The sequence below is a fragment of the Crocodylus porosus genome, unplaced genomic scaffold (assembly GCF_001723895.1).
Source record: "Crocodylus porosus isolate Cpor-Errol unplaced genomic scaffold, CroPor_comp1, whole genome shotgun sequence".
In the NCBI taxonomy this organism is placed as follows: domain Eukaryota; kingdom Metazoa; phylum Chordata; order Crocodylia; family Crocodylidae; genus Crocodylus; species Crocodylus porosus.
Window position 1 is genome coordinate 24,674,530 of NW_017728949.1, and position 14,623 is coordinate 24,689,152.

The 14,623-nt window shown below is 41.4% G+C and overlaps 1 protein-coding gene across 2 annotated transcripts in view; it reads left to right on the forward strand.

Moving 5' to 3' along the window:
• The window catches only part of HECW2 (HECT, C2 and WW domain containing E3 ubiquitin protein ligase 2), a 218,319-nt gene that overhangs the window by 145,898 nt on the left and 57,798 nt on the right, over positions 1 to 14,623 (forward strand). For both annotated transcript variants that reach the window (XM_019553986.1, XM_019553987.1), the window contains exons 14-16: positions 876 to 1,010; positions 3,505 to 3,607; positions 6,131 to 6,227. In XM_019553986.1, coding sequence (XP_019409531.1) covers positions 876 to 1,010; positions 3,505 to 3,607; positions 6,131 to 6,227 — 335 coding nt within the window. The remainder of the gene's footprint in view (positions 1 to 875; positions 1,011 to 3,504; positions 3,608 to 6,130; positions 6,228 to 14,623) is intronic.

Here is a 14,623-nt window from a genome sequence, read left to right on the forward strand (position 1 = left end):
GTTTTTTTCACCATGGCTGAAGGCCCACAAAAGCATGAGAATAGCAAGGAAATGTTTCCCCAGAGCCACACTAAAACTGGAACAAGTTTCGATCTTGAAATACAGAGGCTTTTTGCTCTAATTGTACTGCAGCTTCTGAGTTTCCTCATGATCGTGTGGTCCTGTTTCAGAAAATGGTGAGCCAAACAATACTCATTGTTTTTTTCTCATCCCATGAAACCCTTGGGCCTGTCTTGAATTTTTAATCACATTTTAGCAGTATGTTCTCTGTGACCCCAGCTGAGTTTTGTAGGTTGTTCAACCATGAAGGATTTCAGCAGGAAGACAGTGAACATACCTGTAATCACATTGTGTCATAGAACCATAATCATAGGCTTAAGATGCATACACACCCACTTGTGTTCATATTCATAAGGTAAATAGCTTTTAAAGAGCAATGTTGTTGCCATTAAGTGACCTCCTTTTGGCTGCTTATAAGGAAAATGAATTGCTGGACCCTGTTGCTCCTGTAAAAAATTAAAATCCTCTCTTCTTGAACAATTATACCATGATATAATTGGGCATTTCTACGATGCTTCCCAACTGAGTATACATGACTGCCTTATAATATGTTAGTGGATTAAGCCAGTAAGCCCTATAACACCCCTATGATCTGGGAAATGTTATTCTTGTTTGCTGAAGGGGAAGATGAGGTACAGTAAAATGTAGTAACTTATTAAAGTAGTGACTAGAATCCAGATCTTCTGTATTTAACCCATGGCTGCTTTCCCTCTGGCAAGTATGCTTATTGCAGGGAAGGTGCGGTTAGAAATGGCCTAGTTTACAGTGCATGTTGGTTCAGATCAAGTGAACGCTCTGTTTTTTCCCTCCTCCAGGCTTTTTTTGTTGACCATAATTCCCGCACCACTACATTCATCGATCCCCGGCTTCCCTTGCAGAGTAGCAGGCCCACTAGTGCATTAGTTCATCGGCAGCATTTAACCCGACAGCGCAGCCATAGTGCGGGTGAGGTAAGCCTAATCTTCACCTCCAGGATTTCAGTTTTGAATATTTGTATGTAATAACATGCAAACGTTCATTATTCTTTTAGTATTTTAATTGTTCCACTGGTGTGATCAATCAGCCAACATTATAACCTCTTTTCTCACCAGTTAAGACCCTCAAAGGTACGATTTGATAATGATTCAGTTGGAATGTATTTATTGTTGTTATATTGTAGTTACCCATTAAACCACATGAGGGCTCTTGAATACAGCAGGAACCTGCTTTTTACTACCTATGGTAATTTACACTGACTAGGGAAGCGTCTAAGGAAATAGGTAGGTTTCATGTAGCTCAGTGATTCTAAACCAGGGTACCGCAGAGTGCCACACAATTTTAGCACTGTTACGTGTGCAAACAAGATTCACAAGATAAACCCAGAGGTTTCAAATAGGAGTCTATGGTGTCAAAAAGCACTCTGACCTGTTTTGGTCTTTCCTAGTTCTTTGCAACAGAAGACTTGGTCTATTATTTTTCTGTAGTCAAAAGTGAGTGAGAACTAAGAGCTGGAATTTTCTGAAGGGTGCCCTAAGTCTAAAAATGTTGGGAATCATTGATGTAGCAAAAGAGCATTATTCATAATGCCCTGTTAAGCCTTAGCATTATAGAAAAGTAAATGTAAATATTCCTGTTACCATGAACAGAATATCAGACATTTGTGGTCCATATGATATAACATGGAATTTGTAAAATTAGAAATATTTAGAATATGGATTCAAATGAGAAATGCTTTAAAAACTTATATAATAAAATTCTGTATTGGGGTTTTGATTACATAGCTCTTGAACTGGGTCATCACTAGGAGCCTCTGAATCAATCATACTATTCATATTTATGTCAGATGTAAATACTATGGGATCACATCTCAGCTCTATTGCTTTTTCTTTCAGCACAATTCAGAAATAAGGTGGGAAATGTGATTGTAAGATTTCTTTCACTCCCCATGTTCAGGACCAATCTGTGAGAAGGTTTTCCCATCCTTGATGCCCTCCTTGCCAGTTTCCACCTTTGGCATGGTTTAGGTTGAGGTAGAGAGGGGTGAATGGCATATGGCTGGCACGTACCATTTTGTACTATCTGGGCACATCTACATGAACATACTAATGCAATGCAATAAAATCCAGCACTTACCACACCAAAGTTTATTGCTCTTGGGCACCGTGTCTGCACATGCACTTGGGACTGTAGTATGCTGAGCTGAGTCAGTGCAGCTCTGGCTGGCAGAGGGCCTGGGAGATGAGCCTGCCACCACAGGGCTGCTCTGCCTGGCTAAAGATGCTGCAAAAGGGATGGCCGGAGCACGAGTGTGCTCCCGTGTGTGGCCAGCCAGCAGGCAGCCCCTACACTGAAGCACCCTTGTGCATATATTAAGCAAAGGGCAATTTAATGACAAGCATTTAGTTTTTAAATGCAAAAAAGTAATGTTAATGCAACAATATTAAGTTTACAACAGCATATTACAGAAGCTGCTTAGACATCATGGTCACTACTAGGAACTAAAGGATGTGGTTTTACTGCAACTACATATCTGTAAAACATTTGTGCTCCTTGTAGAAATTCAAAATCTTATCTGTTCTCTGCAGTGATGAAATAAATGTGCCTTTACAGCTTTTTATTTCTGTTTGTCCTGCAGAGTGCAGGCTGACTTCCATTCCTCCATTTACTGATACTGTGTTCACAAAATAGACTTGGCAAACTCAACTAATGACAGTTAGCACAGAAATATTTTCTGTTGGTTTAAAAAAAATGCAAGGAATTAAAGAAGAAATCTTAGTTCTAAAAACCCAGATTGACTTGCCACAGCTGGAAGTTAGAGGTAGTTGAAAAGCAGTGAATATAGAACCTCACAATGCCCAAGAAACTCCCAAGAGCAGCTGCACACGTGAAGAGGAGCCTGCTCCAACACACTGGAAATCTAGTGCATGTAATTTGATGCACTGTGGCAGCCTTATGCGTTGTGTTTCAGTGATGCAGCATGCCTCTGTACTGAGAAAATGGCAGTGGTGTGCTTTGAATTAAAACACATTGGATGTACTTTAGTTCGAAGTGCACCACTTCCTTTTCTTAGCACAGAAGTGTACTATGCCGCTGATACACGATGTGTGGGTGCTTTTAATTAGTGTGGTTTACTAATGAAAAGTGCCTGGCGCTGTGTTGGAAGTGCATGGAAAAATGGCCCAAATTAATGTTTCTTGTTCCTTAGATTGCATAAACACAATACAGTAGATGCTGAGTTTTCATAATTTTCTTCCATTACAGATAACTCCTGCTGTTGCAATTAGTGGGAATATTGATTCTGATTTAGCAGAGTTCCTATGCATGTGCTTAACTTCAGTTTACATAAGTAACCACACCCATATTAATACAACTGATCATGTACTTAAGTGCTTTGATGGATTGAAGCCAGTTTGAAGACAGCCATGTTTTGCTTGGTGCTGACCTTAATTCTTACTGTATTTTTAGGTAGGAGAGGACTCCCGTCATTCAGGACCACCAGTTTTACCAAGACCATCAAGCACATTTAATACAGTCAGTAGAGCGCAGTATCAGGACATTGTTCCAGTGGGTATGTCAGTGCATATGATTCTCTTCAGACAGGCCTATGTCGATTTCACTATGCATGTCAGGGTTCCCTGCTGGGGTGTTTCTGTTTGGTATAGTACTTTGTATAATGGTTCAACCTTTCTACCAGCACTCTGTGTTAAGGAATTTCCATCTGTGTACATCGAAAAGTTTTCATGCAGAGTCACGTTAGTGTGGAAATGTTTGCTAGTTAAAACAAGGGCTTCCTTGCATTGAAATTCCTGTTTAACTTTCCCTGAGAAGGAGGTAGAAAAGTTTCAGATAGTGGGCCAGATTCTCTCTCAACCTGGATTCCACACTGAGTTTTTATTTCACATACCTGCCAAAGGCTAGAAGTCTTCTTGGAATTGGTCACTAGCCTAAATTCAGTTCCCAGTTACATATCCACAACCTCACTGAGTTTGATACCACAAAGAACAGAATTCAAATCATTGAATTTAACAACTATCATACTATGCAAAAAAATCAAGATTTATTCATCTGATTGACTATGATTGGCTTTTGGTTCAGTGTCATGTTTACTTGACAATCACAATTAATTTAACCTCCTTTCCCATGCTGCTTTATTTAGGTTTAGGATTTGTGCTACATTGAACAAAGATACTTTAATGGTGGTTGAATAATTGACAATGGAATAGGCACAAAACCTTTGGATAGACACTAACTTGGTGGATAGAACCACTTTAAAGATATATACATACAGTAAAGAAATACTTTAAATTCATTTATTTTCTTTGGCATAAACTGACAAATAATGACAAAGAATTAAGATGGTCATTGACAACTGCATTTTAAATAGTTTTGCAATAATTTGGGCTCTGTTGTTCGATAGTTGTCCTGGGAAGCTTCACTAGTAACTGAAGCCTACTCCCATGGTGCACATGTTTGCTCTTGGTAGTTTAGAAATACAGAAAAATACAAGTTGGCTGCCTGTCTGTCCGGTGGTAGAATTGCACACGTCATCAGAAATGTGTCCAGCTGTGTAAATGGTGTTTGTTAAATAAATGCTGAAGAGCTGAAAGAAAAGCTCCACATTGTGTTTTGATGTGATGCATCAAAATCATGAGTAGGGGGAAGGGAGATTTAGTTCTCAGTGTTGAAACAGTGGAGCTACAAAAGTATAGAAAGTTAGCAAGAGTAGAACAGTATACAAGATACAAAATTTTGAAGGTAAATTTGTACAGGAATAAATATTTATACATTTGATTTATTTCACTACAGCAAAGAAGTGGAATTAAATCTGTCAGGCTTTCAATCCCTTAAGATAAGGACATTTATAATTAAGGGAGAAAAACTGGTTATTCCTCATACCATTGTAGAATCTAAGGCTATGGACATGCATTCATTTGTAATGCCTCAGCACTCAGTGGTGCCTTTGCTGTGAGCATACCACGTCTTGCCATTGCTCCTGGGGCACCAGTCACTATGGTGGTTGTTCCCACAGTGCTGTAGACACACCAGCTGTTGTGGTGGATCTGCTATTTTTGTGGCACTACAAGGACATTTGTGGCACCACAAATGTAATGAGTGTCCATAGTTTAAGAAAACCATACCATAAGTGCCTGGAATTATAATAACCAGGCAAAAAAGCAGCATGAATTAAGGCTTGGGTAGAAATATGGATTTGCAGCCATATATTTCAATGTATTGATTTTGTGGGACTTGATCAGACCATTAATATGAGTAAAATAGAAAGGCTAGTATTTTTCAAGAAAAAATAGAGTTGGAAGCAAATGCAGAGCACCTAACTATTTACCTTGTATATGCTAATAAGAAATTTGTGCTATACCAGCTAGTTTACTATTAACTAATTTGTGAGTTTATATTCCCATCTAGCGCTGTCGTTTGACTAATCTAAAAATATATTATTATTAATGTATATGATTCTTTATTGCCCAGTAACTTGTATAGTTGTTTGTATCAAAGTAAAGTGGGTAAAAATATTGATTATAGTAGTTTTTTATGTTCCTTCAATGAAGTAGTCAAGAAAAGAATTCAGGTCAGATCAATTCAAATTCATGCCCCTGTTACTCCCATTAAAAATTCAAATCCTCTCTTCTTGAAAAATAAAAAACAACTTGGTGTATATTGCTTTCCAACCCAAAATGCTTTTTAAAAATTAGTGAATTAAGCTGTCATTTTGCATTGATATACATGATAGCACAGGATGCAGGACAGTGGATAATAAGATCCTTCATAAAGTCATGCAAATATGTTTATTAGGTTAACATGAAATTATGGTTTGCTTGATGAAACATCTGAAAAAGTCACATTGTTAATTTTTATGAAGGCATGTTCTGAATCAGATTTGATTCATAAACAAGATAATTTTTTTATATCTAAAGCACAATTTAGACATTTTTTACAATAGAGTACTGTTAGTGTAATAAATGAAAATAAAGCTCAACTTTATTGTCATTGTCATTTTTAAAAATTACAAGAAATGTTATGTTGCTATTCAAATAACATTAGTGTTCAGTAAGATATCTTCTGTTGACATTTGCAGCCTATAATGACAAGATTGTTGCATTCCTGCGACAGCCCAATATCTTTGAAATTCTACAGGAGCGTCAACCAGATCTCACCAGGAATCATTCACTCAGGTAATAATTATTCTGATTCTATTAGCCCCATTTCACCACAATATATCATTTACTATTTTCTTTTGCCAAAGTTCACTTTTTGTCTGGATGACTGCTGTTCAAGTTCATTCAAACTTGGGGATCACCCTAGTGTAATTTCAGTCTGTCAGAAATATATTTATTCATAAAGTTGTAGTGTTTCTTTAATATATTCTTTTGCATATTGGCTTCAAGCCTTGACAGTGATATAGTTCTACTCTAATGGGAGCTTTTGCACAGGCATCCAACTTGTCAAAGCCACAAAGGTGATCTCTTCTGATTTCTTTTTTATTTGGTTCTCTGCTGGGCTTATCAGCCATCCACAAAAATTATGTTTTTCCTCTCTTGAGAGACAGTAGAATAATCCAAGGCAGGATGCTGGGGGAATGAAAGGAATAGTGGAAATAAGTAAAATTGCATGACCCTTGATCTTACCTTCCTCATCCTCCTCCATACCTTCACTACACACAGTCAAAGTGCAGACAATTCTGTATAGCAATCTGGCTCCTCTTCATTCTCTAAAACAACTTGACAAACTGATCTTACCATCTCTTGGCACTCGTGTCAGCGATGTTAATATATGTGGTCTGCTCTCCCATCACTGCCAATCACCTCTTCCATCCCAGCACTGTGTAGCATTCTCATCTGCAGGAGAAGTTGTGAAGAGGGGGAGTAACCAGGGAAGGGGCCCACAATATATGCAAAACAATAAATCAGTACAATGTTAAATATAAAGCAGAGAAGAGGAGAAAAATAACTTTAAAAGTGGGTAAAAAAAAATCTGTAATATAAAGATAGGTGAGCCCTGAAGGAAGAATCAAGGGAACTGGAGGAGAGTTAGATTCTCATCTGTCATTCCATTACAAGAAGTATAAAAGACAGTGTCTATAAAAAACAAACTTAGATGTACTAAGCTAGGGGATCACTGGATACCAGGGAGCATTACAAGTGAGTGAAAGAAGGTGGTGTGCAGGAAAGAAGTGGCCCTGGGCAGTATTGAGTATTTGTGCATCTAGGAATGTAATGCAGGTACAAATACTGTGAGGGCTAGTTGCACTCTGGACATCTTGCTGGGCAAAACGTCAAGTTTTCTGAAAAGCTGGGTCCAACCCTGCTTTCTGAGATGAACTTAACCAGCACTGTCTGTCAGCATTTTTACTGTTGCACTGGTGACTCAAAACAGACCAAGACAATTCTTGCACAGTCCCATGAAACATCCCCTACAGTTTGCCATTAAAGGTATCTTGTAATTATTAGGGCTGTGTGAAGCTTCAGTCCCTGATTTGATTTGGCAGCGATTCAGCATGATTCGGTGGCCAAATCTCAAAATCTGAATCAAATCAGGAGACCCTTTAATCTCTCTGAATTGAATTGGAACCCTCCAAATTGATTCAGAGATGTGGAAAGATTCGACAATTCAGCCATAGACACAGCTTTAAATTTGTACCAGGCTGTTTGTGAATGCTGAGGTGGTGGGGCAGATGGAATGTCCCACAGGAGTGCAGGGGGCTCCCCAGTGCACTCAGCAGCAGACTCGGTAGTGGACCAGAAGCACTTCCGGTCCACTTCCAGGTCTACCAGGGAGTGTGCGGGGGGGCTCCCCTGTACCTCCCGAGCTTGGTGACTGGTGCTTCCTGGGTCTGGGGAGGCAGCCAAGGTCCCCCAGTGGCCGATTGCTTAGTTGTGGGGCGCAGGGCCCCATGCGCTCCCTGGCAGGCCCTGAAGTGGACCAGAAGTACTACTGGTCCACTTCCTGGTTCGTTGTCGAGCATGTGGGGGCCCCCCACACTCCTGTGGGATGTTCCATCTGCCCCAGGATTGCAGCATTCACGAGCCACACCTGGTACCTTGAGGTATGTAGAAAAGACACTTAAAGCTGTGTCTATGGCCGAATCACTGATTCTCTGAATCAGCATCGAATCTTTAGATTTGGATTTGGCCAAACTGGGAACAGTGATCTGAATCAGTGAATTGAATCACTGTCCCTGATTTGCGCCAAATCAGAATCAAATATGTCCCGTTTCACACATTCCTATGTGACAGTTACAGGATTATGTAGCACAGGTACAACAGAGCTGATGTTTAAAAGAAGTTCACCCTTCTGCAGAGAGTCAAGATGAAGCTCTTCTGGCCCCATTTAAGAATATAAGTAGGGATAGTGTTCTTGTTGGGGTTACTAAAACACTTAATGTAAACATATGGAGAATGTGTAAAGCTTAGTACTGCAAGGTGTTAAACCATTTGAACTCAGTACAGGAAAGCCCTTTTGTATTTTGTCTTGACCATCTGCACAGGAGAGCATATCATCTATAGGTTGGACTTCTTTAATTACAAAAGTATACATTACTTAGCTATAAAACTGAATAACTCATATCCTGGAAATTAAACACTGATGTTAAAATGTGTTTCCAGAACTTCTTTGGGTATAGTACAATTGAAAATTGTCAATTTTTGACCGCACGTGCATGATCATCAGGGATCTGGGTTTTCTGTCCACCATGGAAAAATGCAATAAAAGAAGTGTTTTCTCATTTTCAGGGAAAATGGTGGGCTTTCCCTTGCAGGCTGGCAGAGTTTGAGACAGCAAGGGTCTGGGGACAGCGGGAGGAGGGCAGTCAGGCAGGGGCTTCCATGTGCATGTATGCATGTACACACGCACATAGCTGCAGCCTGGAGAGCAGCTCCTGCTCGTAAGTCTGGCACATGGAGAGGGGAATTGGGGCTATAGTGAGGAAGGGAGGGAGTTGGGCTGGGGCTGCTTCCCAGCCTAGACAGTGCATGGGGTTTGGGGTCTGGGGCCAGAATGCGCAGCCACAGGGCCCAGGCAGGAAGTGGGATGGAGTCATGAGTGGCTCATCCAGAGGCCAGGGGAGACTGGCTCCCTGCTGCTGCATGCACTGCCGGGGGGGAGGCCCTAGGGGGCATGTGCCCCCCAAATTTATGCTCAGGGTGGGTGTGAGCTGCCCACTGCAGGCTTGGGCTCCCTGCCCTGCTGCCTTCCCCCCAGGACCTCCATAGCCCAGTGGACCTAGCACAGCAGGGCAGAGTGGGGCTGGGTGGGGAGGCTTGTGCTCCTTCTAGGAGATGCATGCTGCCATGGTGAGGCACCCCCTGCCTGCTTGGCAGCAACAGGAATGGTGGCACAGAGTTGTGCCCCTCACTGCTGCCAGACAGGCAGGGAGTGCTTCACCATGGCAGTGCAGGGCTCCCAGTAGCAGCACAAGCCTCCCCACCCAGCCCCACTCTGCCCTGCCATGCCGGGTGCCACCTGCTGGACTACAGAAGCTCCAGGGGAAGGGCAGCAGCCCGCACCCACCCACTCCCCCGCTGTTTCCCCAAAGGGCTCCACTCTGGCTGTGCTGCCCATGGGGAAGGGGGAAGCTGGGCTCCACTCTACTGCAACAGCCACTTGCTCCCATGGGCAGCAGCCAGAGCTCGAGCACTACTGTGGGGGGCAGGGGGCTGTGGATCTGGGTCCCTGGCCCTGTAGCTCTGGCAGCTGGGGTCCCCTCCAGCAAGGCTGGAGCATGTGGGGGCTGTGGGTGGCAACTGAGAGGCACCAGCAGGGCCCAGGGGATTGAGGGTCAGGAGCAAGGGGAAACAGCAGGGCTGGGGAGCTGTAGGTTAGTAATGAGGGGCAATGGCATGGGCAGGGCACCAGTATGTCAGGACTGCTCAGTGCCACAAATTAGCAGGGGCGGAAGGCAACCTCAGGTGGACCCATGTCCTGGTGAGCAAAGGGGACAGGGAGAGCTCTGCTTTTCCATGATTAAAAACCCAAAATCAAACAGCAGAATTTATAGGTATTTAAAATTTATTTTGTTATAGTGATTGAGGCACTGGTAGGCTTCCAAATTGCTTTGAAATTTTAATATATCAATAAAATATTGTGCTCAACTGATACATACATACATACATACATACATATAATATATATATATATGTATAAGTCCTAACATATATATAGTGGCATTTCATTTTAATCATGGATTTGGTGTTTTTTTAAATCAGAGAATTTGTGATTTTTAAATGGAGAAAGCCAGGATCCCTGAAGCAGTTATTCAGGTTTTGATCTCTTATATTGTGCATTAGAGATTGCCAGTAAGCAGTGGTCTGACTTCCCAGAGTCAGAGTCCCATGTCTTGATCAGTGTGTGCTGGCTCGGTTCTTCTCATATCCTGACAAGTCTTATGATGAAACTCCAATGTCTGAAAATTAAGATATCCACTCAGTAATCCAATAATTAGATTATAACATTCTATGTATGTAATCCAAGTATTGGAGAGTCGTCTTAAATTCAGTGTTGTTTTAGATTTGGGTAAATATGGTAATTAGTTCCATTGGAATTGCATTTGAAACATGAGCAAGCCCATTCCTGTCAGGTGATAATATAAAAAGAATTTCCAGGAAGGTTCTCCTATTTTCATTCACCTCCTTTTACTCCAATAGCAACACTCTGTTTTTTCCTTAACTGTTGCACTGGTTTTCTCAGTTTGCAAATTGGAAGCTATTCAAAGGACCATTGGCATTATCAGATTTTGCTGCTTGTAAAACGTTGCTCCCTGGCTTACATGTTAACTTTTCACTTTTCAAGTTCAGGCACTTTGCAGATATAAAATACAAACCAAGGGACAAAAGGTGTTACTTTGTACTAGTTTACAGAATACATCACTTTCAGTGTATGAGGTCGATATCCTCATTGTAAGTAGAACGAAGACATATATGTCTTTCTTTCTAACCTGTCTTAGCAGAATGAGTAAGAATTCTGTTGAACTGAAGATCCTGAGGTTTTACTCTGGGCTTAGTTGGAGAAGTCCAGCCAGATCTCTGCTCTTGCTTTACTATTTGGAGTTGATATACTTTGTTAAAGAATAGGTGATTTCATGCTCACCACCTACTACCATAGTCTTCAAAAACTGTGTACCATGCAACATCTAGGACTTACACTTCTGTCACATCATTCCTTTTTTCTTTATAAAGGTTCTACTTCCCCTTTCTTAATCAATTCTTTAAGCCACTGAATCAGCAAGGTATTTGAGTATGTGCCTAATTTGGTACATGTAACACTGAGAAGATCCACTGAAGATGGTTAAAGTCAGGCACATACTTAAATAACTGGCTGAATTAAGGCCTTTTCAGGTAAATTATTTTCACATGTTTAACCAGTATACAGTTTTCCTATGACAGTATTTGCTTGTTCTATTATTAGATGTGCATTTTGATATTGAAATTACTATTGTAATTTAAAACTAAGTAAACTAGATCATGGATCACCTTTCTGGAAGTGTTCATATTGCCAGGTAGCATATAAATAAACCTAACATTATTATTTGCATTCAGTTGCCTGGAGCTGGAGTTGCCTGGGCATTATAAATTATTTACAGTTGTACAACATACATGATGGAGATAATTTCTGAGCTTCTTTGTTTACAGTGGCAATTTTCTGGGTTATCTGGATTTTCTTTGGCCATGTCTACACATGCATATTAATGTGCAGTAATAAACTCTGGCACCAATCACTCTGGAGTTTATAGTTCTTGGGCACCGTGTTTACACATGCGTCCAGAACCGCAGCACATTGACCCTGGTCAGAGCAGCTTTGTCTGGCAGAGGGTCTGGGGCGGTCAACCTGCCAGTCCTGCTCAGACCCAGCTCAGCATGATGTGGAGGGACTGGCTGGGGTACAAGAGTATGGCTTCAATGCAGGGCTAGCTGGCAGGCAGCTCCTGCACTGAAGCATCCTCATGCCCCAGCCAGCTGGGCCTGTGTCTACACATGCATTGCTTTACATGAAAAAATGCTGCAGCAGGATAGTACTTATATTTACAAGTATTAATCTGTTGCAGAGTTTATTAATTTCGTGCAGCCTAATAGGGCCACAAGTGTAGATGCTGAGATGTTTACTGTGGAGCTAATTAGGCATCTCCACAGTAAAGGTCTTGTGTAGACACCCTCTTTGGCCTTTATTAGGCATTTCCTGATCTTTCTTTAGTGAATATGCTTGGCTTGACCTGCATTTTGTGATTTTTTTTTCCATGAGGTCTTTGATTTTGATGAAATCTTTGGATCTTTTGATGAGAGGCTGAACAGAATGGTCTTTGGGAAGCACAGGCAAAAGCTCTCATGATTTGAATTACTTTAAAAAAAAATCTATATAGTCTGGGTTTTTTTGTGCTTGTGTCTTTAATTTTTATGCTAGCTAATGACTGGGCAGTCTCTGCTATTATTTTTTGAGGGGGCAACAGTTCCTGGAGGAATTTTTTGTGGCTTACCAAGGTTCAACAGCTGTTTCGTTTTATTCTGTTTTGTTTTTATGTGTACGTCAGGCAAAATGCAAATGTCTTTCAAAACTCCCATTGAAATTGGTACAATCAGGATTTCACCCTTTCTATTTTATTGATTCCTAATCTGATCAGCTTCTCCCTAGTACTGCTGTGACTCCATCTTGTTTCTCCTCTGAATTTCTATAATTTCTTCTTGCTTTCCCATTGTCTCACCATATTCTTATGCCATCTTCCCCTGCTTTTCTTCCTCCCCACTTCTGATCATGTGACCTTTTGCTCATACTTTTCCACCACTTCCCCACCTGCTCTTCTCACTTCTCTTCTTGATCTCATAAATCTCGTGTTCATCTATGCTTCTCTTTCTTCTCCCCTCATTTTGTAGTTGTGGCCTACAGACTTTATAGAGGAAGTTGACATTTCTCAATCCCTTCTCTTTTCTGGGGGCCCACAGGAAGCCAGAGCAGACCCCCAAATTGGCAGTATGACTGTGTAAGCCTGGGATGAAGTGAATCAGCATATCTCCTTAGTAGCTTTCAGGTGCAAACTAATTTCACCCACTCTTAAAGGGTGGCCAGTGGTGGTATCTCATGCCACAGTGCCCCAGATTTCACCAGTCTAAATTTCTGAATTTGGCTTATGGCTCTTGACTCTGTTGCAGGTAAGTAACAGACTTTGCCTAGCTTCATCCTGGTAAGATATTAAGGCATTCAAACTTGTGTGTACATTAAAGTGATTTAATATTATGTATGTTGCTAACTCAGGACTATCCAACTTTTAAGCAATTGGGGGCCTCACGCCCTGAAGCCAGTCCAGTGATTGCTGCATGCCACTCGGGCTGCACCAGCACAAGCCAACTGGCCTCCTGGATTGCATTGCATGTGGACACTTCCCTGCTGCATCTCATGCTTGGGTGACTCCTAGTGCAAAGTGTATGTGGATGCCATGGCTTCACCCTCATCGTCCCAGCCCCGGGCTTCTTTGCTGTACTATGCCACATGGGTGCTCTGGGCCATAGGCTTCTTTAGCACTCTGGCATGCTGGAGCAGAGGCAGAGTGTGGAAGATGGAGGATAAAGAGGGAGCCTGGAGACTCCAGCTGCTGTTGGATGGGAGCCCAAGGGCCACAAATTAAGCCCTCCTGAGCTGCATGCAGTCTGCGGGTCACCAGTTGGACATTTCTGCACTAACTTATGCAAAGAATGTGTCTACTGTGCAGCTGTTTTTTATTTACCTGCTGCCTGAATGCCAGATTGTAAGCTGTCTGGGGCATGGAATAGCTTTGTGGTATATCGTGGTGCAATTATTGGTACAGGGATATAACCCTGTGTGTTTAGGGTCTCTAGGCCTCAATAGAAATAATAATAATAATAAATCTGTCCAAAATATAGGGTAGAGAAAAATCAGTTTTACAAATGAGAGAGTACAGTTAATTTGAAAATAGTCCTTTACATGTTGCCTAATCTATTTAAATTTTTAAAATAAATAAGGAGACAGCAGATGGGGAGTGGAGGTTGAGTAAAAAGACACAAGACAAGGACAGCATGTGTACAAAATTATCATTCAGGGACTTTTATGAACAAGAACATTGTGCTTAACCTGCTGTTAATCATAAAACTGCAAAACCAGAATCAAATCTCTTTAAAAACCTTACAGTTGAACCCAAGAGGCTGTTAAGTAGTGAAGAGGTCTTCAGACACAGGTACCTATATAAATTAAGCATGAATTATACCTTAACAGGTAGTAAAAAGCCTGTATAAAAAAAAACCTCAACAAAACTGGAGCTCATGTTAGGAACGAAAATGAAGACATGGGCTATATGCATGAATATAAAGGGTGAGCTCTAGAGGTGTGTGAAGTGGGCCCTATTTGATTTGGATTCGGCTCAAATCGGGGACAGTGATTCAATTTATCCATTCGGATCACTGTCCCTGATTCGATTCGGCTGACTCCAAATCCGAGGATTCAATGCTGATTCAGAGAATCAGTGATTTGGACATGGGCACAGCTTAAGAAGTTTTTTCTACATACCTTGAGGTAGCAGGCACGACTTATGATTGCTGTGATGTGGGGGCACATGGAGTGTCGCCCACAGGAG